Below are 25,613 nucleotides of genomic sequence, written 5' to 3' on the forward strand. Positions count from 1 at the left end.
AGTGTAGCGAGCCTCAGCTGCTGTACGAGATGGTTGTGACAAAAGCTTGGGCCAATTCTGAGTCGGCGCAGACTGATTTTAGGAAAAATCAGAGATTTGCTGTGCCTGGCTTGCACACTGTATCTTCTTGCCGCCACGCCTGCTGAGTCTCCCCTCAGGGACTTTAAACAGTAAGAATTTCTCGGGTTTCTATTAGACTTTAAAATGAGAGTGTTAGCTTACAGGTAGCGTTGAGAAGACCTCCAGGGATCTTCGCTGTCATTACATTACTGGGGACAGTATCAGCCATGGATCCCAAACTAGCATTTTATAGGTTGTCTTGTAGTTCAGCTAAAAAAAATCTTTTCAAGGGAAGAAAAGAATAGCTGATTTATATAATACAGAAATATGTGAACTACCGTGGGAAGATTTTAGTTACATTATTTGAGGTCCTGCCTGGCAGCTGCCTGGCTGAACAGCAGAGAACCCTGCTCCAAGAGCATGGTTCTCTGTGACGTCACCCATTTGTTTCCTAGTAATGACTGCAAGTAACTGTTGGAGAAATGCATCTAACCACTTTCACTACAATTTGAGGTATTTGAAAGTGTTAATGCTGCTGTTGTTTGATGCATGATAATCTTTTACTTGTTTCACATATGTACACACATATGTGTAGACAGTTACCTGCCTTTATCTCATTGGAAGCACTTAGATGTTTTTAAGACAGTTTAATTTTTAAGTGTTTTTATGGCTAAAAATACATGCTTTTTCATGTACTGAAATTGAGACCAGTTCGTTGTTACAGACCTGTAAATATTTTGGTATTGAGTATACATGTACATAAAAGATTCCTTTAAAATTAACGTTTCTGTGTTGCCTTTCCAGGGTGAATTGTTAAATCCTTGCCGCTGTGATGGGTCAGTACGATACACACATCAGCTTTGTCTGTTAAAGTGGATAAGTGAAAGAGGGTCATGGACCTGTGAACTCTGCTGCTACAGATACCATGTTATAGCAATTAAAATGAAGAAGCCTTGCCAGGTAATTTGTTTGTTTGTTTAAAAAGATATGTTCTTCCAGTCACTTTTAAAAACAAAATGGTACCAGCCTATATGCTTTACCAGTTAGCACTTGCACCCACCTGAAGTTAGTTTTTAAGACCAGTTACACATTAAAACATGCAGTCATTTGATTCTGTTATGTTCTTCTAGTTTTGGCTTGCCATAGAAATGGTCTTCAGAAATGGTTAAATTCTGTAATTAGCTAAGTCACACTGAGACATGACAGAACATGGATCTCCCTGGTTCAATTTCTAAACTTTAAACATCTCTTTATAATTTGTTAAAGGATCAGTCAAAGGTTGATTTCACTCATTCTTCAAGCTTGGGGTCCAGAGAAGAGAGGCAGAGAAAACTTCAGTTGCCTGTGTATTCACCTACTGTAAAAAAGTAAAAGGAGGTGACTTTTCTGTCTTGGCACAATCCAGAGTAGCAGAATGCTCTTTATGTTTTGTCCACCAATAATTGTTTCAGAAGCTGATAAGTGCAGTAACATTTTTCACAGCTCCCTGTTAACAGCATCACAACATGCAGCTGGAAGTTAGAATATTATAGTGGTAGCATGTTCAGGGAGTAGGCAGGGGGAACTCAAAGCTTTAGCAGATCTGCTAGGGAAGCCTTAATACCACTTTGCACACCACAATTCTTTAGAGGCTTAAAACTCCATCCTAGAAATTGTATTTCATGCATCTGAGGAATGCATTTAGTAAGATAATTATATCTTTTTTTTTAGTTTTGATCCTATGAGCTCAGAGATGATGGAGCTCTCAAAGGCTAGAGCACTCAGGTCATTTTTCTGTGCCTGAGTTTGATTGGAGTTTCATAGAAAAGACATGCTTGGATGGTAATGGCAGTTGTGTGAGCATGATAAGCATTCTGTGGATGTATGATTTCTGGAGTATTTGCTTAGAGGTGTTCAGATTAGGTGCAAGTACTTGCAGAGCCAATTGTGACTTCAAGTTTTTCCTTTATGAATCCACAAAGGAAACTTTTTGATAAGCTTTCCTGGATAGATCCTTTATGATGTGAAAAAGTCACGGATTTGTAAAACGGTCCAGAAAACAAAGGTGGTAGACTCTGTTTCTACATGGACTTTACCTGGTGGTTTGGCATGGGATTCTATTTGATGCATTTGGCTTTTTTTAACCATTCAAAAATCTGTATTTCCTTTATATCCACAGCAATCTTGTCCTTTTCGTAGCAAAGGTTGTGTATATATATCAACAGTTTGCAATGAGTCTCTGAAAATAGTTGTTTGACAGCATGGGCATGACACAGTTTCCTGCAAAAAGGCATCTAGTACTATTTGAGGTGTCCCAAGGTAGCCAAAACATCTAGACAGGGTAGCAGATATGACACAACTTACAATAGACTTTGGAACTGCAGTTGGAGGCCAAGTGGGATATAAAGGACATCTGAAATGTCATTAGACACCTGTCTGTGGACAACAGAATCAAGCCCCAATTTGAAGAACAACCATTCAATTTCTGTGGAAAGAGAAGCAAAGAAGAAAGAAAGTGTCAGTTGGTGACACAGTGGACAACAGTGTTTGGCTAAGCTACAAGTGAAGTAGAAAGAAACCGAAGAGTGAAAAGTTAAATGCCATTCTCTTCATGAATTATGGCGTATTTTTGGTGGAGGGACAGAACTAGATTAATGTTTCTCCTTCAACAGCTTAAAAAATACTTGATTTATTCTTAACCCTATCTTTAATTTTTTAGGCCAATTATTTAAGTCTGTCCTTTTTTACTCTTGACAAAATATCGTAGAAAAAAAATGTCATGGAGTTGCATACTCAAATAAGTTATACATATACTCCTAGGTTTAAACTCCTGACACCCAAAACGTCACGCATCTCTTTGGAGGGACTCGGTGGTACCTTTCTCATTTTCCTATATGGAATATTCCTCTTGTAGTTACAGAATCTAAAAGAAACTCTCAAAACTGCAGTTATCTGTGTATTTTTATACGGGTGATCAGTCTTAAAATGCCCTCACTCCTCTCCCATATTGTTGACTATAATAGCATTGACTGTTTTTAACAGTTGTCTTGGTTTAAGCTTTTGGACAGGTTCTGAATCATTTGCTTGACTACACAAAAGCATTTTTTAAGGTAACTTTTTGGTCAGGTTTGGTAAAAAGCTAAGAGTTAGACCATTTCAATATAGAAATAGTTTACAACATCTAACTGAGGTAGGAAATGTACTTAAATGTTCCCAAGCAAGCAAGACTTCTTGCATTACATTAGATACAATATTTGGACGGGAGTAGTTCGCTCTCCCTGCAACTAGTAGTCTGCCTCAGTCCAGGTTCTCAGAATTGTCTCTACTAGTCTTTTATTTATTAGATCTGTGTAGGCAATGTCATAAGAGAGAAAAAGGATGCTAATTACCAAAATAACTTCTTCTCAAGTGAATTGCCTGTGCAGATTTACACCAGCTCCTCAGGTTTACTTTTACCTCAGTTATTTATGGAGTGTAACAGTGCTTAGGGAGTTAAGTGATAGGAGATTTTTTCTGTATTTTCTTCCAGAACATTGGAATAGATGTGAATATTCCATTTAATATCTAATATTTTCTATGTTTTCTGTTGCTTCATGGCAAGGAAAGTAATCCCAAAGGGGGGCCTCTTTGGAGGCAGTACCTTCACAGAACAAAAATTGCTATGGTAAGTGACAATTCCAATAGAAATTTTTCCAGTGTCACTTTGTATATTTCAGCAACTACTACTTAATTCACTTTTAAGAACCCAATTCTGGTAACACATAGACTTTTAGTATAAGAAGATCTTAAAACATAAAAATAACTAATTAACCAATGGGTAACAGTGGAAGATGAGCACACAAACAAATTGATGATGTTTGGTATGGTGTTTCACAGAGAAATGCAAATGTGGATTTTTTTCGGTATCCTTCTTAGGATCATATCAGAAAGACATTTAACCTTGCACTAGTCCATTACTGAAAGCACATGTTCATGTCATTGGACTTGCTTCTCAGGGCAGGGTGGAATTTGATCCAATAATAGGCAAGGCTATGTTAATAACTAGAAAAAGAAAAACTATAATGAGGGGAGATGGAACAAATATTGGTTTGGGCAGGGAGTTTTGGAAGGTTTTTGAAACAACTTAAAAAAGACTGAGGAACTTTAAATGTCTGACTTGGAGATTAAACTGATTTAGGACTAAATTTTAGTTTAACAAAGAGAAAGAAAGCACAAACAAATATTTTTATATTGTTTTGTTAAGCTTTATCGTTTGTACAGATTTCCTTCCTAAAGGAAACATAAATGAAGTGCTTTATTTTTTATTGGTGCTATTTAATTATTAAGCTGTTAGAAAATTAGTTCACTCGGCTTGCAGTTAAACATGAACGTATATTGAAGAATGTCAATTCTCGTGTAAGACTCAGAAATAATGTTTAAAAGTGGAATATAGTCATGCAAAGGTTGAGCACCAAAATATAATTTGGTGCTAAACCCCATCATTTCTATAAAAATGAGTGATAAATATATTTAGAGAATAGCCTTTTCTAGACTGTTACTCTAGTCTGTCATAAAATACTATTATGTTAGATGTTTAATATACCCTGTGTTTGTGTTCATTAAAATGTTATATTCTGGTACTTTAGGTGAACTGGACCTATTCCAAAAGTAATACAGTAGATTGGTGTGCTAATTTAAAAGCTAATTGCATAGCAATTCAACACCTTTTCTGACATGAGGAAAATCACAAAATAAACAGTTATTTTAAAAAGTAAATTCTTAGGTTTTAGGTCTGATTTCTTAATATAAACAAAAAAATTAAGGTTGTACTTAGTATTATTTAATCAATTGTGTAGTTATTGGAGGTGGAATGAGGCTCATGAGTTCAGTGGTTTTCTGTGGTCCAGACTATGGTTATTAACATTTAAGATATTCATCATAAAAATTCCTATGTTAAACAGTTTTTGTGAATTACAGGTTCAATTTTTCCAGTGTTGTTAATGTGAGTAGTCCTCACTCATTTGAGTAATCTCACTGGTGTCAGCTAGATAAGCATGAGCAAGACTGTGTAGCAGGCTGCATGTATATATATGCATTTTATATTAAAAAGTGCAAAAGTCAAGTTCTTCAGATACTTCAGTATGGAGGCCAGTGTCCAGAAAAAATGTGTAGTAAATATTTAGTAAAAGTTATTACTAATGACTATGCTCAACTGGATGAAAGCATTTACTTTTTGTAGGCATAACTAAGAAGGGGAAAGGGAGAAGACTCAAATCTCCAATTGTGCTTTTTAAACTATGCTACGTACTAATAACAATCCACTAATGTTGCTGCTGTTACACTGTCTGTAATGAAGATCCAGGAGGATACATTGTGCTATTCACTGTGTCAACACACACAAAGAACAAAAAGGATTGTCCCACCCTTGGACAATTTACAAAGAAGCTTGAACAGGAGGTAAGGGACAAGTCTATGGGGATATATAAAACCGGTTGTCTCTGTACACTAACCATCTTTAACTATTATTGAGGTGTTGGCATCTCAAATGGGACGAGTTTTAAGATGCCTCTTGAAAATAGAATAATGAACCTTGGCAGGCACCCTTTGAATGTGAAGGCAGTATGGAAGGGCTGTTAGAAAATAAAATACTTGGCTGAGATAGGTATCATGAACTGAACAGAGATGAGATTCAATGTGAGTAGTCATTAGAAGGTCATGTGTCAGTAAAAACCTGTAAGGACTTTTTAAAAATCAAGTCAAGTCTTTTTATTCTATGTGATGGGGAAGAGAGGAACCAGCATAGTGGAGAAAAAAGGGCAGTAACATAGTCAAAGTAGTGGACTGAAAAAAAATGTTTGAAGCAGTTTGTAGTCATTGAGAAAATTACATTTGTCATGAGTTTAAAAGCTGTGTTACAGTAATTGAGACATAAGACGAAAGTGATGATGAGAAATTAAATTTTTATATATGAATAGTCTTGAATATGCTACATAGAAAACACACGTAAATTTTAGAAATATTATGAACAGGAAGATCCAAATAGATATTTAAATTTAAGATAATTCTTGGGTTACAGAACAGATTAATGCATTGGAATCCACTATCCAATGGATAATCCATTCGTATGGATAATCCATACGAATCTGTACTGCTTGAGGAAGGCTGGGACATGCAAATCCTAGAGATTTTAATGAACTTAAATATATGGTAAGATTCTTACAAAAGGTGGTAGAAACAGATTAATGTTTTGGTTTTGACAGGAGAGAGAAGTCTGAAACAGAAAAGTAGATCTGTCAGTTATCAGCACAGATATAGTAGTTGTGCTTCTCACACACTTCCTTTTCCTAAGTGTCTACTTTTGGCCACTTCTAGGGAGAAGTTAATAGGCTAGATAGACTTTTTGATTTGATACATTCTGAGTCATTTCAGCGACATGCACTGGGTGGAAGTTGGTGATCATGATCGGTTCTAAGTAGCATGGTTAATGGGTTTAGAAACAAAAGGCTATCATCAGGGCTGTTGGAGAGGCCAGTGGTGTCAAGGTTGTGGGTTTTTTCTGTGGTGGGAAAGACAAAATAAAAATGTGTACGTTCTGGGAAAGATCTGTAGGTGAATGGGAGACTGAAAAAGTGAATTGCGGTAAGTGAGTGGATCAGGAGGAAGGACAAAATGTTGTCACTGGGCCAAAGTAGAGAGATTACAGAAGAAGAAAGGACAGTAAAAATTTCACCACTGACCAAAAGGACAGAATTGCAAAAATAAGAAGGCAACAGAGAGAAAATGCTAAGGGGATAATGAATTTGACGTTGTATTATCTTTTCTTTGTTTTCTTGTAATTAATGCACAGAGACACTCAGAGATAAAAGGAGTAGAGACTTGGAAAATAAAGACAGGAAAAAGGTGTGGAGACAAAAGTCAGTTAAGTTTGAGAAACACATTTGGTTAGCCATTCAGGTGAGAACAAATTTGTCACGGAGCAAGTGAGCAGGCCACTAGTGCACTACTAGCATCCTAGAAGCAAAATACACGGCTGTTAGCGTACAGAGCTGAAGGAGTGCAAGGTGGACATTACAGTGGAAAGCATGATCAAAACTGTAGAAGCCTTAGAAGGGTGGAGGCAATTGGTAACTAATGACAGTTAAGAGGCAACAGGGGATAGAAGAATTATCAATACCAATGATCTGAAAGTCATGAAATAATGAATAATAATATGTGAACAAATGAACTGATTCATTCACAGTGATATCACAGTGGTACTTGGGTAGGGATAAAGAAGAACTAATAACAAAAGACTAGATATAGACCTAGGTGAAAATCTTATCAAAGAACTGAATGGCCTTTTTGTTGACTACAAACGCTGAACCTTATTTGTTAGTCCAGTGAGGAGAGATGGTATTCATCTAAGAGGTCAGAGCAGTCATCAACATGGGAGCTGAAGACATCAGGGAGGAACACATGAGATTATAGAGTTAAAAATTGAAATTGGAAGGATCAAGTACAAAAGGGTTAAGTGCACAGAAAATAGAACCTTGGCAGAGGGGAAGAAGATTGATTTTGTTTTAGAGTCCTATGAAAGAATTGAGAGTGAGGAAGTGGGGGGAGGAGATTTAGGTCAGAACTGCCAAAAATGGGAAACCAAATGTTTCAAACCTATGATTCAGCTCAGAAACTTTGATATTCCTAGGCTAGTGAGGATTTTTAACATTGTATGACAAAAAATAATGCTTTCTCACTGGTTGGAATGGATGAAGATTGAAGAGATGACCTAGAAGGTGTAGTTAATATTTGGGATTTTGCTGCAATGGTTGGAGTAGCACCAGCAAATGCCTGAGATCTGCTTTCCTGATTCTCTGTGTGTTCATGTTTTGCTAGATGGAACATTTGGTCAAAGTTGGCATCGCAACTGATAGAACTCAAGAAATGTGTTATACTTGTCAGAGCATCAGCTACAGCGTGTAAGCCACTCTGGTGCTCACATCTGTCTATTTAAGATAGGGAATTATGAGTAAAAAATAGATTAGGCAAAGAAATGGTGATTATAGCATACAGAACAATTTTATAATAACATATGGATAGTGACTTTAAACTAGTTCTCTTGCATGCACTTAGGCAGTTCTGTTGGACTTCTAATGTGTATACTAAGGTAATCAAGTACCTACATAAAATAAAACATAGCTTGTTTTAAAAAAAGAATAACATTAAAGGTACATAGGTGTGTGATCCTCATAGGTTACTCTCTTATTTCCCGTAGCTTATTAAAAAATCAATCGTTTTCTTGTTTTATTTTGTGAAATGTGCAAATTGTGCTCAGGGCACTTTGACTCCTTGAATGCTGTGAAACAACAGTTAGCACAATGTAAACTGTGAACTGTACTTGGAAATAAACTACAGGTGTCATCCTGACCTAGTGGTAAGATATATAAATACAGATATAGATTTAAAGAGCATTATCTTGGTGTTTTAAATAGTGGATTAACTACTTCAGGAAAAAAAGTAGATTCCTTTGAGCCTAAGATTTTCATAGGGCAAAATGACAAGCATGACATGGTGCCAGGTTGTTTTTCAGATGAAATAGCTGAATAAAAGTTATTACTGGAATTTTAAGCACAAATTACATATTTGCAACAGATTCCATTAGAAAAATCCATCCAAAAGTTAAGGGCAGTGTGAATTGGAATCAAAGTTGCGATATGTAAATAGTTACTGCCATTTAAAATGCTTAGGACATCTAAGTAAACAGTGCAAGGCTTAAGATATGGTGTGGGATCTACATTCAGGAACCTTTTAGCTACTGTTTTTTATCATTTTTTGTCTGTTTGATTGGATATTTTCCCAATAGCTTGATCTTCTAGCCTAAAACTGATGAAATTTATTTAGTGATGAAAGATTTGTGAGTTTTTCAAATACAAATTTTTGTCTTTTTATCTTATGTCCAAAACCCTGATTATTCAGGTCTTTAATTCCTATCAACAGAGATTAGTGAAAAACATTGCAACCATGTACTGGTTGTTTCAGCCGGAATTGTTTATTTCTTAATATGAAAACTTGTTAATAAATGATAACGTACTGCTATTATACCTCTTGTTTATGATTCCTTAGCTTATGCTTATTTGGCAATGTAAGTAGCCTGCCCTGGGCACCAAATACTGTCATTATCTCCTGGCTTCTCTACCAGCCGTGCTGTGTCAACTGTGAAGTGCCACTGTGGTTTTTTCCACAATTGAAATTTGTCAAAAAAGTTGTCTTTATTGAAATAATTTCAAAACTTCCTTTTAATGCTTCTTGTTTCTGAATGTTGGTCAGTTTGCACTGAAGTCTTCAGTGCTTCATCCACATGACTGGCAGTCATGCTAACTTACTTCTTTCTTAAATTGTTCAACTGAGGAGACAGCTTTTCAACCTATTTCACTGAAATTTTTTTAATTTTTCTTTTTCTAATCTATATCTCATATGAAGATTCAGACTGGATGCTTAGTATTCAGATGGAAGACTCTTATTGCTTCAGCAATGTGCAGAGGAAATTTCATTCAGGGACGACATTGCCTGCCTTCTTTCATCCCAGTAGTGCAACAGTAAAAGAACAATTTGACCTCAGTTCTTCTGAAGTATTTGCCTGAGTCAGAGCACTTTCTTTGCATTGTGAGTTTTGCCTGCATGACTGTCTTTCCACAGGGTTCTTTGGGCTTTGTTTTAATTTATTTCACCTTTTTATTTTCTTTATTTCTATATTTCTTTTTCCTGCTACTTTTGTTTAAATTTCAGTGACGTCGATTTTTTTCATTATTCCAGTTTTAGCCACATGCTGTTTCCTTTCCCCTTATTTCCTCCCTCCCCATATTTTTGCGTATTTTTTTCTGGTAGTGTCTTCCACCCATGGCAGTATTAAACTTTTCCGTTTCTGTGACAAGTATATTCCCAGTAGAGGAATACACCGTATTGATAACCACACAAATTATATTATTGGATGAATATATGATATAAGACTGATTTTTTTCTGGTCTTTTATGCCCAAAACCCAGATATAATCAAAAAAAGTAATCCCTTCGTAGTTTCAGAAAGTCATGAACCTTACTATCCAGATGAAATACTTGCTAGCTTCATGTGTATTTAGGTACTCTGCTGATACTAGAAGATTATTCCAAGCATTACAAGGATCTTGAAAAAGGCAAATTCTATAAAATTAGCATCCAGGAAACAATATCTGGAGAAAATGAGAGTGAAATTCAGTATGCCTTCTCTTCTTTCATGCTAAGGAAGCTCCCTCTGCCTACTGGGCAGGAACAGACAGACAGAGTCTACTTCTTAATGGAATGCTTTATGTATCTCTCATTGCTATTATCTGAGCAATCTGCATATAACTTGTGTTTACTCCCAGCACATTGTGTTCCTCCTTGGATGACTAAATTCTGCATCTCAATTTCAGGGCTGCTGTTTCATAGGAGGAATGTAATCTGACATACTTTACTTGAAGCAGTCAGCATAACAGCTGATGTGAGCTCACTGGTTCACATCAGAATAACACAAATAGAATATAGGAGTCTTACATTCGCAGTGTTTTCCTGCACTTGCAACACTGTCCTTCACATAACCTTCTTCAGTGACTACAAGAATCATTGGAAGCTCTGTTCAGTGGTGACTTAAAATCCTCCTGAGACTTAATAAAGAGGGTCACTTCCTCCTCAAGCAGCATTTACAGAGTATTGCATATCATCTCACTGCTTTCTGGATGCTTGCAACAAATACTAATTTGATTAATTACTGATGCCTTCTGATATCTGTCAAACTTCAGGGAAAAATCTTCATATCATCCACAACTCAGTATAAGGAGAAGGACCATCAAATGCATCTGTCCTTTCCTTCCTATAGCCTTGGGTAAAAGATCTAGAAAATATGTGGAATTGCTGGATATTCTAGGGAAATGTGTCTACTTCAGAGCTTCTCCACTGAGAGTTGTTATGGTTACCACATGCTTGAATGTGTTTAGAAATTTGTGGAAAACCTGCTGTGCATTCACTGGAAAGAGTTTACAGCTGTGGGGATTTAAGAAGCTTACCTTTCCTCTGGGCCTGTCCCTCATGCTTTTATAGACCTCACTGATAAAATTGCTGTGAACCAAGCCACAGCAATTAGGACCTACAAGATCTAAGGACTTCAGTCTTCTAGCGAGACTATTTCAGAAGAGAAAGTTGTTTCAGTAGTTCAAAGTTACTCTCAGATGTCTTGGTGTTTAGCATGTGACAGAAGGGAATCATTGTCTTCATTGTACAACTCATGCATCAGGTCCTCATGAAAACCTCCAGAAGGTCCCTTTCTTCCTTGTTTGGGTTCAGAGGTACAGGCTTCATGTCTGTTTACTTAAAAATCACCTAGCAGTGATTTCCACAGTGCTATGTCCTCTGACCCTGAATTAGCATATCTGAAGTGTGAATAAGAAGCCATGTCTTTGTCCCAGTGTCACTCTCTCCTTTTTCATCTTAGCTGATGTATTGGCCAGGCTATCTAAGTACTGAAACATTGTTGCTTCTGACATATGAATCCCTAAGGATGTGACCCTTGGTTATGACGTTAAATTTGTGACTATTTCTCTACTCCCCTCAGCAACTATGCTGACTACTCCTTTTCCAGTATTGTGATGGAAGTCGTGAAGATTCTTGGGATAGATACCTGTATCAGCAGGAGTTAGTGTGTTGTGGGTTTTGGTTTTTTTTTTCTGGTAATCAAGGCCTGATTACATTCACTTTAGGGGAATCATAGAATCACAGAACCATAGAATGGTATTGGTTGGAAGATCATCTAGTTCCAACGCCCCTGACATGGGCAGGGACATCTTCCACTAGATGAGGTTGCTCAAAGCCCCATCCAACCTGGCCTTGAACACTTCCTGGGGGAAGCATACACAACTTCTCTGGGCAACCTGTTCCACTGTCTCACCACCTTCACAGTAAAGAATTTCTTCCTAATATCTATTCTAAATCTACCTTCTTTCAGTTTAAAACCATTAAACCTTGTCCTATCACTATACTCCCTGATAGAGTCCCTCCCCATCTTTCCTGTAGGCTCCCTTAAGGGGGAAGAGGGTTTTGTGGAATATTTTTTATGATATGAAAAAGAAAATTACTTTAGAAAGTTAAATAACTCAAAAGCTGTCTAATGTCAGTGTCAGAATATTGGCCATTTTCCTGATTTTTTTTTTTTACAGTTTTTTAGGTTATTGAGCCATAGTCTATATTCTCTACTTCAGAGGTGGATGCTAGATAAGTTACTAACAATCATCCAGGTCTGACTGGGCAAACCTACCTGAAGAAGAGTATTAGGTCCTTCCCTTACCAGATGTCTGAGCCGGTTATCTTTTTGCATGCTTTGAGCCACGAGATCTTACACTAGCTATTTCACAGTGCTGAGATGTTCCATTAGCTCTGTCTGCAGTCACCAGTCATACATGCTCAGCTTACAGTCTTGGTGTTTCTCAGAGTCTAGTGAGTGAGTGAGAATTCTGAGATGGAAAAACCTTTGCTGCTTTCTTCATTAGGCATTGCCCTTGTAGGGATGAGTTTGCTCACAAACTTTGGGTATCAGGCAATTTTTGTCTTACTACAATGGCAGAACCAGGGCCATTTGAAGACCTAGTTGCCTGCTTCTATCCATTCTAGAGAGGTCAAAAAGAGCAGCATTCCGTTTTCCAAGTGAGTAGCAAATTTTTTTCAGGACTTATATCCTGTAGGACCGCTAGGATGTTTTTCCAAGAGTGCCCTCAACTAGTTTCATCAGAGCTCAAGTGTTATTGTTAATATTTTTAAGGAATCCAGAAATAGTCCTGACTGTAGGACAGAGCAATCTGGGAGCTGCTGTTCTGAAAAGATGACCAATAAATCCATCATACATAATTAGTGAATGTGAAGAGGGAACTATTGTCTAGAGTCAACAAAATGTGACTGCATTTATAGTCATAAACTTAAAAAGCAACGATTTGCAGAAGAGTAAGTCGTTCTTTGACAAGTGTGTTTCCCATATGGACAGCGGGTACTTACCTTTCATTCTCTTAGGTGCTTCTTATATTTGAGAGAAACTGAGGGTATTTTTACGCCTGTATTTGTACTGCAAGAGGTGGTACATGGATTATGTTTAAGTCATATAAGCACCATTAAGCCAAGAACAATATGTAGTTTAGGGATTTTCAAACACAATGATATGAATGGATATTAGGTTTTTATTATAACCATTGCTTCTTGCAGTACTGTGAATGCTGATGCACAATAAAACAAGTCAGAAAGCTGGGTCTTTTCAGTGTTCAAAAGCATCAGTTATACTGTGGTGCAATTTAATGTAATTACTCCAAGGGATTTCAGACATACTCATAATATGGTTAGAGAGAAATATAGAGTTTCTGGTGTAATGTATACTATAAAAGCAACTATTTTCTTTTTTTTTTTTGATAGACCTATAATATTTGATGATACTAAGTATCTAAATTGCCACTTTCTGTAATTAAGCACTACATCTTATATGTTTTCAGATCTTAAAAATGGAGTCTTTTAAGTAACTGCGTAATCAAAAACATGGTTACTCCAAACTATTAGAAAAAATTTGATTACTTATTCAAACAACAGTACCTACTAGTTCATAGTTGTGATTATGTAGCAGTACCTGAAAAAACTAAGGCAACTGATTTTTAATTATTTTCTGTTTATTAGATTTTTAATCATGTAATACTTAAAATAACTGTTATTAATAATTGTGGTAATAATATATTACATTAATTCTTATAAATGTATCATACATCTTTTAATATAAAGTTTTAATTATTACTCATAATATGTAATATACAAAACAATTATAATAAATAAGTTAACTCTTCCATTAGGCCAAATTTTCAAGCAGTATGTTACTTACTATATTCATTTGCACAGTCTAAAATTTTATCATTATGACTTCAAGTGAAGATTTATTGCTATTTTAATTGATTACAAAATCAATCAAATTGATTTGCTAATCTAATTATAGATTACATTCTAATTGTCTATCAGAGCAGGCTCTACCAGATTTTGTACAAGCCAGAACCCAGGATGGTTGTCTTCATGACTACATGCTAGTAGATAATACCCTGGTATTCTTATCATCCTGTCTTTTAACCTTTGCCCAAGATACACATAATCTTGCTGAGGTATTAGACCTAAGGAAACACCTTACCTCTAAACTCAGGGTATGTTTCTTTAGTCTTTTTGTTGCCATCAAAGTCTGAACTTTCCTTTGTTTTATATCTTACAAAGAAGATCATGAAATCAGGATTGCCTTTTCCCTCATGTTGTGCATCTTCCAGATTTTCACATGAAAACACCGATCCCATTCTGTGAATTAGTTTTTGTTCAGGGCCAAAAAGGCCAGAGGCTGATATTTGTACTTGGTTGTTTTCTGGTGAGGTTGTATCCTTCACTGCTGAAACACATCATTCCCATGTAGTAATAGGAAGAAGACTGGACAGTGAAGGTTCTTCTTCAGATCCTGTGCCTAGCCAAGGGTACGGAGTTGTTTTGTGCCAGAACTATTGTGAAGTCCCTGATTCTCAGCTGTGAATAATGTTGCTGCAGGATGCAAGGGAATCCCGTGACAATAAATGGTGATGCACTACTTGATTTCATGTCTTCGGATTCATAGACTGCCTAGAAGCAGATAATGGAAAGTGGCAAATACTGTGTACTTTAAACAAAATGCTGGTAACTGATGCTTTACAACTTCTTAACTGTGCTTATCCGATTGAATTTGTTTGCACATCTACATTCTTTGGCTCCATCATCTAACCATCATTTTTTGTGGAAAAACACATTAATATGTAGCATTTTCTACCCCATTTACAGTACTTAAATGCTTTAGATGAGTCCTCCTTCAGTCGTCTTTGAGTAAAAGGGGAGCTTTGATCTTTAAAATTCCCATTATATGGCATTTCTTCCACCTTCACATCATTTATATGGTTCTTTTCCAGGAAAGGCCTTTCCATGGTCTCTTTTTCAGCATCCAGAAACCACTGAAATAAGTCAGGGTCAGAAATGGTTCCTGATGCTTTGTACCATACTGAAATCATCTCCCTACTCATCCTTATGGAGATGATGTGAATAGAGGAATCAATTTCATTTGATTTGTCTTTGCTTCGTCTTTGCTTCAGTGAACATCTATGTATTGTATAGGAACTGGAAGTGTTCCAATAAATTACTTGGAAGGAGTTCTACTATTGAATATCCTGAATACCATGTAAATCTCAGTCATTAAAACAGTATCTTTAGAGGTGGAAGTTTAAAACCTTGCTTTAACTCAGGTGAACAATGGGTTTGAGTCAACATGTCTCACAAGGAAATGCACCAACCATTAGGGTATAGAATATTCTCAGGTAAACCCTCTGTTTCTTCTTGTATGGGTTGTAAAAATTATTTAATTATCCATAGAGTCAAAAAGACAGAGAAAGAGTAGCTAGCACTTTTGGAAAGTCCAGCTAGTGGATGAAATGTGAGTTTCAGTAAATGAACTGGAATTAATACTTGAATACTTTAAGGAAGATAGACAGGAAGATACCAACAGATCAAGAACAGATGATCCCTCTATATACTGACTAGTGGCCAGGGCATTTTTGTGGAAAAGCCTTGTTCTGTCCCTCAGTGCTGAGCAATTTTTTACACATCTTTCATGAGTGTATTAATATCATAATGAGCTGCACAGTTTTAGTCTCAAACTCAGCATTTTTTTGAGTTAAAAGTATTCACCAGTTTTAGGCAGAATTTAGAAACAGTTTCTCTCTCAGGAGAGAAGGAAAAAGCAACTCCAGAACCCTTTTTGATACCGTCTTGTTTGTATCCAAAGAGAAGAACAGAGTTGTATAAGCAAAACGTGGTTAACACTCCTAAGTGACTAGATGGCATGAAATTTGTTAATACCTCCTTCAGACAGCTGGTTTATAATCTTGCTGAGACTTACTTTCTCTGAGTAATTAGACTAAATGTTTTTTTCTCAGTGTTATTCCAGGAATGTGGACCTATCCATAACATGACAGTCTATGCTTAAGCTAAGTTTTCAGTTTAATTTTTCAGATCATCTTTAAGTTGCAGAGAATGCAACAATCATGGCAGGCTCTCATTTCCTCCATTCATTCATATTTAGTTTTCAGGTAATGCTATCAAGAGTACAGCTTGGTTGTAATGAAACCCAGTATTTCTAGTAAAGCTGCAACAGAAATTGAACAGTTCCTATTTTAGAGTAGGAATAGTATTTATTAACATAGAGTGGTAATTTTCATTCACTGGCTTTCACCAAATATACACATGTCCCTGGAATGTTGAAAACACTGACAAACTAAGCCACTAAGCTAAACTTAATTGGCTAGAGTCTCATATGATTTAAAATCTGACTATAGGAACATTTGCTTTAACCTTACATATGTCTCACAGATACATCTCTACAACACACCATGACTTTTAAGTATTCTGTGATACATATTTTTGGCAGAACTTGATCTTGGTAGATTGACAGGCAATTCTTAATGAAAAGCAGAAATCAGGAATTAGGAAAAAATAGTACTTGGTACAAATACGACATTTAGCAGGTTTAATATTTTTGTTTCATATGCTTTTATGTGTTGAGAATACTGTATTAGTTACTGTGGAGTGATTCCTGTTTCAAGTATGCTTATTAGTAAAGGGCCAGACTTTCTTTTGAGACTGGAATCCTTATTTTAAAACAGGAGGATTAACATCCTTATTTTAATCAACAGGAGTTGATGTTTCCAGAAACTCTGAATGCCTCAAAGTAGAGAGGGAGTTCACCTCCATGTACCATTAAAAATAAATACCTACTTCCTGTCTCCAAGAAAGTTAAAATGGTCACACAGTCCTGCAGTCTTGCTTAATTTCTTTCATTTTTTGGCCAGCAGCAAAAGATAACTACTAATAATTTCTCAGAGAAAAAATAATGGAAGACTAATACAGTTTTCATCACAGCTCTGCTTGTGGTCTCATATATTGATTCTAATATAATTTAAAAAATCCTAAGATAAAATGTTAAACTATTCTGCTTAATAAATAGTAAGATTTTTAAAGTTATGAATGTAATAGAATGTGAAGATTTCATACATTGCTCGGGATGCCCAGGCTTCTGGGCATTCAGAGATCCAAGATGCATCCACTGCAGGTGTAAAATGATCAGAGGGCTGGAACACCTCTCCTATGAGGACAAGCTGAGAGAGTTGGGGTTGTTCAGCCTGGAGAGGAGGAGGCTCCGGGGAGACCTTACTGCAGCCTTCTAGTACTTAAAGGGGGCTTATAAGAAAGATGGAGAGAGGCTTTTTAGCAGGGCCTCTAGCAATAGGACAAGGGGAAATGGGTTTAAACTAAAGGAGGGTAGATTTTTACTATATATAAGAAAGAAATTTTTGACAGTGAGGGTGGTGAAACACTGGCACAGGTTGCCCAGAGAGGTGGCAGATGCCCCATCCCTGGAAACATTCAAGGTCAGGTTGGACGGGGCTCTGAGCAACTTGATCTAGTTGAAGATGTCCCTGCTCATTGCAGGAGATTGAACTAGATGACCCGCTAAAGGTGCCTTCCAACCCAAAGATTCTATGATTCTATGAATCTACTCAGTCATTTACCTGCAGTAAGCCAACACTTCCAGGAACTATCAACTAAATTGCTTGTGTAGTGCACAGAGGGACAGTTTCTCCACAGTAAATGTTATCCTTTCAGAATGTCCCAAGTAAAATGTTGGTACAGCCTTCCAAGCAGACTGAGAAGTTACATACAAGCCAAACTATCTGTATTAATGAGCTCTCTGGTACATGAAAAGATAACGGGCATTATGACTACAAGCACTCTATGTGTTAATAATTTATCAAAATAGGTAAGCATTAATGGTGACCTGTAATTTTTGTGGCATTGATTCTTTAAAAAAAAAAAAAAAGACATAAAAATAGGAGCCTATAGCCAAAAATGACATTTCAAATGTTTTTTTTGTCTCTGTGTGTGTGTGTGTGTACTCAAAACTATGCATTTTCTATTGACAAGGCTGGTCAATAAGGTAACAATATCACTGCATATTGAATCATGTAGTCAATGTGTGCTTACTGCAAAACATGTTAGAAAACTTAATTATCTAATCATCTACACTATTAAAAAAATAAAACAAACATAAAAATAGAAGCCTATAGCCAAAAATGACATTTCAAATGTTTTTTTTGTCTGTGTGTGTGTGTGTGTACTCAAAACTATGCATTTTCTATTGACAAGGCTGGTCAATAAGGTAACAATATCACTGCATATTGAATCATGTAGTCAATGTGTGCTTACTGCAAAACATGTTAGAAAACTTAATTATCTAATCATCTACACTACTAACATGATAAAGTAAGGAACAGGCATTTTAAAAATGGTTTGTTGGACCTAAATCATTGTGTTCTTTTGTTTCTGTAAGAGTTTTATTCATACGTACACAGATTGCAAATCCTAGTATGCATCGCAAATGACAGTAGGAAAGAACTTTTTCTTGTCAGAGCTGTTCTGATTCTAGCAATCAGAGCAATTGGAGCAATCTAACAAAAACTTTTTAAGTCATATAATTGGTACATCTTCAGGTTAATCATGTTATGTTATAATAGGTCACTGCCAGCTATTTTTAGCTACTTGTATATAAAATATGCGTTCCAGAATGACTAGAGGGAATGAGAGGCTTCAGTCAGCAGTGTCCATATTAAGCTGTGTTTCTGAGAGCGCAGTGTGGTAACCCCCATCAGCTCTTTGGTTTAAGGAATTCTGGTGCATTAAAAACAGGGACAGTTGAAGCAGGTACACATTTGGAGACCCATAAGGAAATTTCATACGTTCTTTATCAAGCATGTAGGAAGACCTGTAGTTTCATTGCAGATATTTTTCATGTAATGTATTGGAAGTACAAGCACAGTCTCAGTCAGTACTTTTTAGATCATTTTTCTGCCATATATTTTACGATAATCAGTGGGCTTTTACAAGGCACTATTAAAAAAAGCCAAGTTAATATGACAGATCTGAATATTATATCCATCTTTATGTCAGTAAGGACATGCATATAACTGTATTAACTTTAACAATTAGTCCATCAAAACAGTATCTTTCTTTCAACTTCTGGAAGTCTCAAGCTCAAAAAAAAAGAGAAATTATGCAGTATTTCTGCTTGACAGAGCCCTTAGAAGAAAATAGGAACAATGTTTCTGGGGTCAGTATTAGAACTATGGTGTACCATTAATGTACTAGACTCCCAAACGATTCATGAGAGGAAGACCATTGGTAAATAAAAGATGAAAAGAGCCAAACGTAATGAAGTGTCAGCAAAAGTAAAAGTGTAGGAAGCTTTCCAGGGATAGACAGTATTACATTAAAGTCAGAAGCATGAATTATATTTTGTTTATGAAGACACCATTTTCAAAGGAAGATTTCACCATCATTATATATTAAAGTAAAATGTGTTCTTTTCATGGGCAACAGGGATGGCATGGTACATCATAACACTACAGATATGATGGGAAGGAATATGAAATGGGATCCTATTTCATAGAAATTTAAATGAGATTTTTTTAATGAATCTGAAAAGTTACTCACAACATCATTATAATTATCTGGATACAGAACAGTAAAAATTTTCTTTCAATTTCTAGTTTTTTAAGCAAAAATTGTGATCTTTCTCATATCTCAAAATATTTGTATTTTTGGGTCATATACTTTACAGAAACTCATACTAAAACGCTGTATAGATCTTTTCTAACTTGGCAAAATACTTAGCTAAAAGAACTGTTACTGATTATGGAACGTATAGTCAGCAAATGACAAAAACAGATTAGGAAGTCATAATATAATTTATAATCATAAGCAATTAAGAGCTGTGAGACATGTTATATGAAGAAAATGAGAAACTTTTTTATGGAAAGAATGGATTTAAATTATGACACACTAATAATGAGATCATTCAATTTGGAATGTTAAATAATTCAGTCTGTTAAGTTCTAAATGCAGTCTCTCAACTAACTGTCACTGAATTATTTTTACTACCTTATTTTTGTGACCTTTTTATTGTAAGCCATTAGTTTGACATTAAAAGGTGAAGTCATTATAACAACACATAACAGGGCATACAATAAGGTGAATGATTGTGAGAAATCAAATAAAGCTTAACTGGCTTTTGATACTATAAAAAGAATCATACTCTTAGAAAAAGAGTCTTCCATTCCTGGGTGTCTGTCAGAGTATATACTCACACACATTAATTATGCTGTAAGACGTCAGGTAGAAGAAACCAGTGTCACCACAACTCCAGTTCCTCTTCACAAGCCTTGTTATGAAATGCAATGCCACCAAACAATACAGTCCTGTGTAGTTCCTCTCACTGCTTAATGGCTAATGCTGTCCATGGCTGAGTAAAGGACTGAACCTGCCAAACTTCTTTACATGTGTATAACGTTGTAACTACAGAATACCTTCTTCATTATGTGAAAAATATGTCTGTCTCAGAGATCTGTTTGCTTTTTATATTTGTACCCGAACTGAGTAAAACTTAGGGGAAAAACATCAAGACATTAATTTCCCAAGAGGCAATCTCAGACTGTTCTGAATCAATCCTGATTGGAGGGGGGCAAAGAGGAGGAAATTTCAGCTGAGGCAAGTTAGCCATCAGGAAGATCCACAGTCTTCTTGCCGTTAGCACCAAGGAGAGACATACACAGAAACCAAGATCCCTGAACTGATCACATGTTAGAGCTTAATACCAATCCATCCCACCCTATCACTCTTATGGTGTTGGATCTTTACGGCAGACTGCCTAGCAGTAGGAGGCAAGTTAGCAGTTTCACATAAAACTTTCTGGGCTTCTTGAATGCCTTCCATCTTATGCATACAATCCTTCCTCCTCTATCTACTGTGAGAGCTCATCAATTAGTTTAACTTACAGATTACACTAATGGGGAGGTAACCTTCCTAAAATGTTTAAATTGATTGGTTATTGTTGACATTCATCTTGAGGAAGGTGGAGGACTACTGTTTCTTTTGTAGAAGAAAGGCGGTGATTACCACAAAGGCCAAAGTAGAGGAGTAATAGAAGAAAACATCCAATCCCCTTTGGGGTTCTTGGTTGTTTTGTTGTTTTTTGTTTTGTTTTGTAACTGTTTGATTTTTAAAGGCAAAGCAGGTAGGAACTACAATCTGTAGAACACTTGAGCATTTTCTCAGTGAGTGGGGTGGCTCCTCTTCCTGGTTGGTAGCATGCTAATATGCTGAATCTTTGGAATTACTGAATTTATTGAGGTTGAAAGATTCAATTGCTTGCATTCTTGACAGACAATTAATCTGATCACAAGAATAGCAAAATAACTGGAATACACTCTTGAGAAGATTCTAGGAAGAGGTGAGGATCATATCTGTGTTTCTTAGGAGTTTTCAAGGTCAAGGTTTTTTAGAAAGAAGAATTTGGGGTAGGCCAACAAAAGCCCTCACGAGATGGAAAAAGATGGTAGGAGTGGTTATTCTGATTGGGAATGGGAGATAGGAAGAGGAATCAATTGTCAGACAATACCAGAATGAGGGATGGGCTTTATATCTAGACTGCATGCTGCATTACTTATCCCAAATTTTTTAACTACTCTTCCTTCTGTTCAGTGCTCTCTTTGCTTCTGTTCAGTGCTATCTTTGCAGAACAATTTATGAGTAATCTAAAAAAAAAAAAAGCAAATCTAAATAAGCTGAAGTGAGTTTAGGAACTTCTGCATTGCTGAAGTTACACTGTGAAATATATGCTGTTTATTTTAGTGATATAACAGTTTTTTCAATTTATTACCAGCTTCCTCCATGAATTTGACAGTTTAATATTTTGTGACAGTTAAAGCTTTACTTCATGTAAATGTACTTTGATTTCAGGCATTCCAAACATATTTATTACAGGTCTGTCTCACACTGAAAATGAAAGAAGATAGAAAGAGATACATAACCAATAGCATTTTTGACAGTTTTCTGCCAAGTCACACTATGTGGCTTCAGCTGAGAAATGAAAAATAATTTTGTTGAACATATCCCTATAGAGTCTAAATTCAGAGAGTTCTATGAATTTCAGTCCTAACATTTAAATCCTGTATACAAGTAATATCTGAGTCATGAGAAGCTCACATCATTCTGTCATGCATCAGTTGTTAATGACCTTTCTTGACCTTATAAAAATAATTTCTAACAAAGGAAATGAGTAACGATAGTTTCTTTACCATAAAAAAGGTATTATTTAATATGAATAGCCCCATTCCAAACCCTGAAGTTCAATGAAATAGCTAGCATGAGTTTAGTAAGTTCATTATAAAAGGATAGTATTTCAAGACAATTTACAAATTGTTATACAGCTATCTTTTTGTTCTATTATATTCAGAAGGCTGCAACAAGAGAAGGCATGCAGCAGCGGATATGCAAATTAGGCAGGCAACCGTAGACAAGTTAATGGAAAAAGCTGAAAGAGAAGAAGGGGGCACAGCACCTCATTGATATGCTGGCTTTGGCTGGGGTAGAGTTAATTTTCTTCAGAATACCTAGTATGGGGCTATGTTTTGAATTTGTGCTGGAAACCATGTTGGTAACACAGGGATGTTTTTGTTACTGCTGAGCAGCGCTTACACAGAGTCAAGGCCTGTTCTGCTTCTCACGCCACCCCACCGCAAGCAGGCTGGAGGTGCACAAGAAGTTGGGGGGGACACAGCTGGGACAGCTGACCCCAACTGACCAAGGGGATATTTCATACCATATGATGTCATGCTCAGCATACAAAGCTGGGGGAAGAGGGAAGAAGTGGGGGACATCCAGGGTTACAGCATTTGTCTGCCCAAGTAACTGTTACGTGTGATGGAGCCCTGGAGATGGCTGAACACCTGCCTGCTGATGGGAAGTGGTGAATACATTCCTTATTTTGCTTTGTTTGTGCGTGCAACTTTTGTTTTACCTATTAAACTGTCTTTATCTCAATCCACAATTTTACTCACTTTTACCCTTTTGATTCTCTCCCCCGTTCCACCTGGGGGAGCGAACGAGCGGCTGCGTGGTGCTTAGTTGCTGGCTGGTGTTAAACCATGATGATTGCTCATCCAGGCTCTTCACAGTGGTACTTGATGGGAGGAAGAAAGCCTAAGTTGGAATAACAGAGGATCAGCCTGGATAGAAGAAAAACATTCTTTAAGAAAAACATTTTTCAACCTGAGGACAGTGGAACAGGTTGCCCAGAGAGGCTGAACAATCTCCATGCTTAGATGTTTTCAAGATGTTATTGAATAAAGCCCTGAGCAACCTGGTCTGATCTCATCGCTGACCCTGTTTTGAGCAAGAAGTTGAACAAGAGATCTCCCACAGCCCCTTGCCACCTGTGTTATTCTAGCATCCTACGATCATACAGTACTGGTACCCTGGTAAAAAGAGAAAGCTTTCATAAAGTAAGAAAGGAAAAAATCCTGCTAGATGGGAAAAGAGGTAATACAGCTCTTACTTCAGTAGCTCTTTCTCCATTATTCCCTATTGCAACCATATAAGGGGGCAGGTATGTTCAAAGTTAGGAACGTTCTAGCATTCTACGATCATACAGTACTGGTACCCAACTGCTGGTAAAAAGAGAAAGCTTTCATAAAGTAAGAAAGGAAAAAATCCTGCTAGATGGGAAAAGAGGTAATACAGCTCTTACTTCAGTAGCTCTTTCTCCATTATTCCCTATTGCAACCATATAAGGGGGCAGGTATGTTCAAAGTTAGGAACGGGAAAGATGGCAGTCTACAAAGTCTGCATATGAGCTCTGGAATAGGTGATGGCACTAGAGTGGAGAGTCTGCCAAGCTAATTTAGACAATTATGTCCAGGAAAGACTATATATGTCAAGGGTGATCTAGAATGTTTTTTTTCTTATGCTGTGTTTTGCTTTTGTGACTCTTTGTTTTAACAAAGTTTTATTTCTACTCTTATCTTGACAGAATTCAGTAAGCATACTCTTTTATATTTAAATCTTATCACACCATAAATCTGAGTCACCTCACATACAGAGGGTACAGCCCTCCCTGGAAAGGCAGACGTCATTGAGATGCACTGAACGAGAAATGTTCATGTTACCTATATTCAGGGCTTCTCCTGAGTCTTCAGGTTGCTTCCATACTAGGCTGTGGGTCTCTCGTTGTAGTGTTAACACTGATTAACCTGACTGCCTTGGAATGTCTGGAGATAGCCTGGAACTTCTATGATGAGCAGCAGGAAAGTGGAAAAAGGCTTCAGACTTGAGGGGTGTGGGATGAAAAGGAAAGTTGTCACTTTCAACTTGTCACACTAACAGAAAACATATTTAAGATTGTCTTTCCAACTTTTTTTTTATTCTCTTCATTAGCCTACAAACATGAAAGGCTGAGTTCCATTCCTAAGACTAAATCTTTTTTTGCCTATGTATTCAAAACAAAAATAAAACTATTAAGTTTTCTGAAGTTCACAGCTAGGTGGCGATGATAGTGATGCTGGAGGGAACTGGGGAAGCAACTATTATTTTTACTTTAGTGAAATAGGTAAAAAAATTCACCTACAATGTCAGTACTGACGATATTAGTAAAGTTATATGAAGATATGTATAAATATTAAAATAATTTCTGATTTCAGGAGAAAAGTGGAGTTGAATGTACAATCACAGAAAATAACATTTTTACCTTATTCAACTTTGTTTCTCTTTTAGTGGCAAAGCATTACTATAACACTGGTTGAGAAAGTGCAGATCGTTGCTGTAATCCTAGGATCTCTGTTCTTAGTAGCAAGTGTGACTTGGCTTCTATGGTCAGCCTTCAGCCCTTATGCAGTATGGCAAAGAAAGGACATCCTTTTTCAAATCTGCTATGGAATGTATGGTTTTATGGATCTAGTATGCATAGGTAAGCTCAAAATCTTTAAACAGCACAGACTGTGGTTTAAGATTGTGACTATATCTATTTTTCTAATTGGTCACTCTAATCGATCACTCCAGTTCTTTGCAGAGTTATTCTCAGCTGGTACCTTTGACAAATACTGCTTTTTACAGTGTTGCAAATACTGAAAAGAGAAAAGAACCAAAGAAGCTTTACTCTCAGATTCACCAGAGTGTCTCCCCAAGATCTTAGTGGTAAGAATAGGATCAGTTTCGATTTCTTGAAAAAAGTTCAGGAAGTTAAACAGATGAAAATTACAAAGACATTATTAAAATAATTAGTAAAATTATATGCTTCCAAGTCTTCTACTGATGCCACTTTGCATTAGATTGTACCATCATGATGCAAAGAAGCAGCCCTTGAGGATGTCATCAAACTACATATCCAAAATTAATTTGCACAGACTTATATAGGTCACTGTGCTAGTAATAGAAAAGAACAGAGAAGGCAGGCATGAGTTCTTTGTACATCAGAAACAGTTATGAAACAATGTAATAGTGTTAAGTATAATAATTTACTATACTATTAAAAAGTCTCCAGTCATTTAACTCTAGGTGAAATCTTATAAAAGAAAATGCAATTTACTCCAAAGCTATTTTGGCCAGTTTTGAAATTTCTGAAAATACACTGGACCCAGAAATATTAAA

General features: G+C 36.5%; 1 protein-coding gene across 1 annotated transcript in view; it reads left to right on the top strand.

Moving 5' to 3' along the window:
* Window positions 1-864: 864 nt before the first annotated feature.
* Window positions 865-25,613, top strand: part of MARCH11 (membrane-associated ring finger (C3HC4) 11) — a gene marked incomplete at its 5' end in the record, with an annotated part of 31,537 nt that continues 6,788 nt past the window's right edge. Inside the window, 2 exons of the mRNA XM_010281774.1 lie at window positions 865-1,020; window positions 24,741-24,933. Coding sequence (XP_010280076.1) covers window positions 865-1,020; window positions 24,741-24,933 — 349 coding nt within the window. The remainder of the gene's footprint in view (window positions 1,021-24,740; window positions 24,934-25,613) is intronic.

Source organism: Phaethon lepturus, unplaced genomic scaffold (assembly GCF_000687285.1).
Source record: "Phaethon lepturus isolate BGI_N335 unplaced genomic scaffold, ASM68728v1 scaffold1372, whole genome shotgun sequence".
Lineage (NCBI taxonomy): Eukaryota > Metazoa > Chordata > Aves > Phaethontiformes > Phaethontidae > Phaethon > Phaethon lepturus.